General features: G+C 39.5%; 1 protein-coding gene across 2 annotated transcripts in view; it reads left to right on the plus strand.

Annotated features, from left to right (window-relative positions):
• Window positions 1-4898, plus strand: part of LOC105119325 (uncharacterized) — an 11626-nt gene extending 6728 nt beyond the window's left edge. For both annotated transcript variants that reach the window (XM_011017453.1, XM_011017454.1), the window contains exons 14-19: window positions 1-78; window positions 173-727; window positions 1395-2021; window positions 2181-2285; window positions 3051-3314; window positions 3766-4898. In XM_011017453.1, the coding sequence (XP_011015755.1) occupies window positions 1-78; window positions 173-727; window positions 1395-2021; window positions 2181-2285; window positions 3051-3314; window positions 3766-4542 (2406 nt within the window). In that variant the 3' untranslated portion in view covers window positions 4543-4898. The remainder of the gene's footprint in view (window positions 79-172; window positions 728-1394; window positions 2022-2180; window positions 2286-3050; window positions 3315-3765) is intronic.
• The last annotated feature ends 122 nt before the right edge of the window (window positions 4899-5020 follow it).

The raw sequence follows: 5020 nt of genomic DNA on the forward strand, positions 1-5020 counted from the left end.
GTCGAAGAGCGTCTTAATGCTCTTGTTGTATTAGTTGGTATTGCGAATGAAGGGAATTCCATTCGTGCTGTTCTTGAGGTAAAAGCTCCTTTTCATTTTGTTAAATGTTAAATCACTCTCATCCCAGGAAGCTGTTAGTTGTTCTCCTTGTAACTAATAGCAAGTTTTACAGGATCGTTTGGAAGCTGCAAATGCTCTTAAAAAACAAATGTGGGCTGAGGCGCAGTTAGATAGAAGTCGGTTGAAAGAAGAGTTCATCAGTAAATTAGATTTTCCATCTTTAACTGGGGGCAGAGTTGAAACACAAGTCGTTAGTTCTGCTGTGGAAGGCAGCCGAAGCCCGTTGGTTCTTGTTGATAGCAAAAATAAGGAAGCATCTCCAAGTAATGCTGAGGATCAGAAAGCTTTGGCAGAAAATGTAGAGAATCACTTAAGCAGTGTTCTTTCTGAAAAAGCCTTAGTTGTTCAAGATCTTTCCATGAATCCAGATAACATTTCAGTGCAGCAGCATGGATATGCTTCAAAAAGGTCACGTTCACAATTGAAAGCTTATGTAACCCACTTAGCGGAAGAGATGTATATTTACAGGTCCTTGCCTCTTGGCCAAGATCGCAGACGTAATAGATACTGGCAGTTTGTGGCATCTGCTTCTAGAAATGATCCTTGTTCTGGTAGGATCTTTGTAGAACTGCATGACGGCAATTGGAGAGTTATTGATTCAGAAGAGGTAATTTCTCTCGTTGTGGTTTATGCATTTATATCTTGATTGCAATCTCTGTTGAAAAATATCTAAGAACCCATGGTAAAAAAATATTAATATTTGTTTTGACTCTTAAAGCTAGAGTTAAAATGAGGTTCTTTAGTCGATGAATAACACCAATTATCCACAACGACCATGGATATATTAGTTGCAGGCATAATCTGAATAATGTCAACTATATTAATTTTACCTAGTGGGAGGGGGCAGGGTGGTTTGGACATGATGATGGTGTGTTTTGGTTTAATGTGGCTTCACAATGATGGGACATTATTAAATCATCTGGGGGATAATTAGTGCTTTTCCACCATTCCAGGGGAAGCATATAGTTGTAATCTTAGAGATAATATATAATCACCTCTTGTAGTGGAAGCACATGTTTTCTTATCTCTTAGCTTTCTGTTGGCTGTTTCCTTAGAGGTTGTCCTGGCATTAAAAGCAAGAAATACTCCACTTTTTCCTTGTTTGCTAGAGCTGAAAAATCATCTCTATACTGATGAAAAACCAGGCTCTCTTTACCTCTCATGATTGATTGCATGAGAGTATGAACCTCCTTGGGTGATATGGTTATTTTTTGTTCTTTGGTTGATGCCTTGCAGCATTCACTGACACCATATTCAACACCTTTTCTGTTCAGGCCTTTGATACTCTTTTGTCATCTCTGGATACTCGTGGGGTTAGGGAATCTCATTTGCGTATAATGTTGCAAAAGATTGAGTCTTCTTTCAAAGAAAATGTACAAAGGAACTTGAGGTCTCCGAACATTGTGTGCCAAAGTGGAACAACAGATGAAAACAAAAAAGCTGAAACAGACAGCAGTAATTTCCCAGCTGACATTGATGACCCTAGCAGTATGTTTTGTGTTTCCAGCTCAGATACTTTTGATACTTTTTCATTGTTTAGAATTGAGCTTGGAAGAAATTCAGCAGAGAAGAAGGGTGCTTTGAAAAGGTACCTGGATTTTCAGAACTGGCTGTGGAAAGACTGCTTCAATTCCTCAACATTATGTGCCATGAAATTTGGGAAGAAAAGATGTGAGCAGTTATTGGATACCTGTAACCTGTGTTTCAGCTCTTATCTCTCTGAAGACACGCACTGTCTTTCTTGCCACCAAACATTTAAAGTTGATAACAAGAATTTTGATTTTGCTGAACATGAGATTCAATGCAAAGAGAAAAGGTTTGATCCTGGGAATGCACGTGCTTTTGATTCTTGTTCACCACTGGAAATCAGGTTGCTGACAGCGCTATTAGGTTCCATAGAGGTTGGAATGACATTTTCATATTACAGTTTAATTTTGATTTCCCAATTCTTTTTAGCAATTAAAAAAATACGAGGAAAATATTTTCTTAAGATTCTGGGTTCTAAGCATTGATAACTTCTAATCATGTTGACCCATATATTTTCACTTTTGAGTTGGCAGGTATCTGTTCCACAGGAAGCTCTTGAGTCATTTTGGATGGATATCCACAGGAAGGACTGGGGTATGAAGTTGATAATGTCATCATCAACTGAGGAGCTCCTACAGGTTCTCAACATCTTACACATTGCTAAAATTTTACTTGCACACACACACACCCATGCTAAATCTGTGTTTTTCCTGTTCCATTTCTGGCATAAATATGTAATGCCAAATCAATTTATTTTAAATAGTGATGATCTTAGATTTGTTTTGTTGCTTCTATTACTGTTGTTTTATTCTGTTAATGATGGGGTGGGGGAAGCATTTTTTCATTCATTTTCTCAGAGAAAACATCCTGTTATTCCAACAATGTTTTGTATTTTTCATATATTTCATGGGTATGCAGGCTTCATCTATGGAGGTATGTACCACTGTTCGTTACTTCCTCGCATATAATCTGAATTTGGTTTTGATATATAGAGGAATCATGTATAATGATTTTCTCCAGTTTCCATTGCTGCATTGTTTTCATGCATTCATTGCTCCTTAATGCAGTACACAATCACATCTTGCGATAAAAAAGTCATGACATGGTATAATAGACCCAAAAAGGCTGTTGCCCTGTTATTGTTTTGCTGAAGTTCTGTCCCTGGAGGCTATAAAAGACCATGGATTTCAATATATCTGCATGGATTAAAATTTGCTTTGCGCTAATGTGCTCTTACGTGGACAAGCGTGCCTGTGCCCATCTTATGATTTGTACCAAGCTAGTAGCCTGTTATGATTTGTACCTAGCCAGTAGCACAACTAGCATATTATGTTCCTCGTTTCATGTTTCTGTCTTGTGTGTATGGTGGGATGTTTTTGCTTATTTTACATTTCATATCGCAGAGATTGACTGTGTTCGAGAGTGCCATAAAAAGAGAGAGATTGTCATCAAATTTTGAGACAACTAAGGAATTATTGGGCCCCTCTGCATCATCAGGAAGTGCAGCACGTGATTCTGCTAGTCTGGGATCAGTTTCTCTACTTCCATGGATGCCAAAAACCAGTGCAGCTGTGGCCCTGAGGCTTTTTGAGCTAGATGCATCTATTATTTATGTAAAGAATGAGAAACCTGAACCCTCTACAGACAAGTCGGTCAAAGTATATATGGTCAGTTAGTTTTTCCCTCCTCTTTTGATCCTTTTCTGTTTCATTTACTGCAATAGTCTATGTGCGCGCGCACGCTTGCTCACGTGCGTGTGTCTGGGAGGGAGGGAGGGGGAGGTGGGTTGGCATCACTTTTTTTTTTTCCAAGTTTAAATTGATTGCAAACTCTTGCAAAAAGCCTAAAAGGGCTGGTCTTTTGAGTGTTTTAAAGGGAAGGTATAATCCCACATGTTCTGAGGCAGTTTATACCCATATACTTGGTTGGGGGAAGAGTAGTTTCAAGCCCATGCTTGGAATGATTGCCTTTTGTGGGCAAGTTGGGGCCACACATTTAGTTAAAAAAGAGGAGAGAATCTGCCAGTGGCACTGTAGAAAATTTCAGGTGATCACTGATAGGAAAGATGTTTTGGTTTTGATTGTGATTTTGATTATGCACCTGGTTTTTCTCATGCAGAAACTTCCATCAAGATATTCTGACCTTAAGAATGAAGAGGTTGAAATAAAAGATGTAAAGCTAGAAGAGCACAATAAAGAAGAGATTGTTGATCTACGTGGTAAGCGTAGCAATTATAAACGTGGACGAGGGGGGCATGATCAAGGACTTGCTACAAAGTGGCAGAGAAGGGTACCTGGTTTAAAATCTGATACAGGCAGGCAGAGTTCTTCTAGGGGAATTCAGAATTTGAATCAAGGTCCAAGGCAACAGGGTAGAAAAACAAATTTGCAAGCATCTAGTCGGGGCCGTCGGACAGTTAGGAAGAGGAGAGTGGAAAAGACGGTTGCCAAGGAGCCATTGCTTGGTCGGATGACCAACACGGTTGCTGCCCCCATGAGCTACCTGTCTAAAAAAACAGCTGCCCGCAATAGCTATGTTAAGTCATTCAGAAACCTGGATGATGAGGATTGGAGTGCTAAAAAGGGCAGTCTGAACGCAGTGGGTGATGATAATAGCAACAGTATGGAAGAGGCAGAATCTGATGATGATGTAGAAGAAGAGGTATATGAGCAAGGAAATTGGGAGCCAGGATTCAAGGGCACTTCCAATGGGTGGAACAGGAATTCAGTGGAAGTGAGTGATGATGATGGAGATGCATCTAATGGCATTGCAGCAATGGGAGATGATGATTCAGAGGGGGACATAGAAATGAGTGACGGGTCAGACCGAGAAGCCAATCGGGTGCAGAATGATGAAGGCCTAGACTATGCAGATTCAGATGAGTACAGTGACTGAAGCATATTGATATTCAAGTGATTGCTGATGCGCTTGCGATGGTCATGTATTGAGCTGCATTAAAGTTTTTTTGTCGTGCAGCTTGACTGGCAACCAGAAATTTATGTATAATAGGGGAAGTAAGAAAGTGAATTGCCCCTCTCCATTCCTCTCTCTATATATATAGGGCAATACATAGCAGAAAGAAGAGGTAGAAAGTAATTAGGTAGATCCGCGTTGTAATTCATTATTGTTAGGGAGGCAGTGGATTGTATTTGTACAAGTGCCCTGAAAATGAGTTTTCTCATCCCTTTGATTCTATTTAAATGGTGTTTTGTCTACCAGAAATTTGTCAATAAAGCAAGTTCACGTTACTCTCTTTCTTTTTTCCTTTTTTTTTTCCATCTACTAGGGAGTTTTGTCTTTAATCGAGTGAAAAAGAAAGGCAAATGAGGAAGCTGGTCCTGGTCCTGGTATCAGAGCTAGAGTTATCCTTTAA

This window comes from Populus euphratica, unplaced genomic scaffold, assembly GCF_000495115.2.
Source record: "Populus euphratica unplaced genomic scaffold, PopEup_1.0 scaffold2769.1, whole genome shotgun sequence".
NCBI lineage: Eukaryota > Viridiplantae > Streptophyta > Magnoliopsida > Malpighiales > Salicaceae > Populus > Populus euphratica.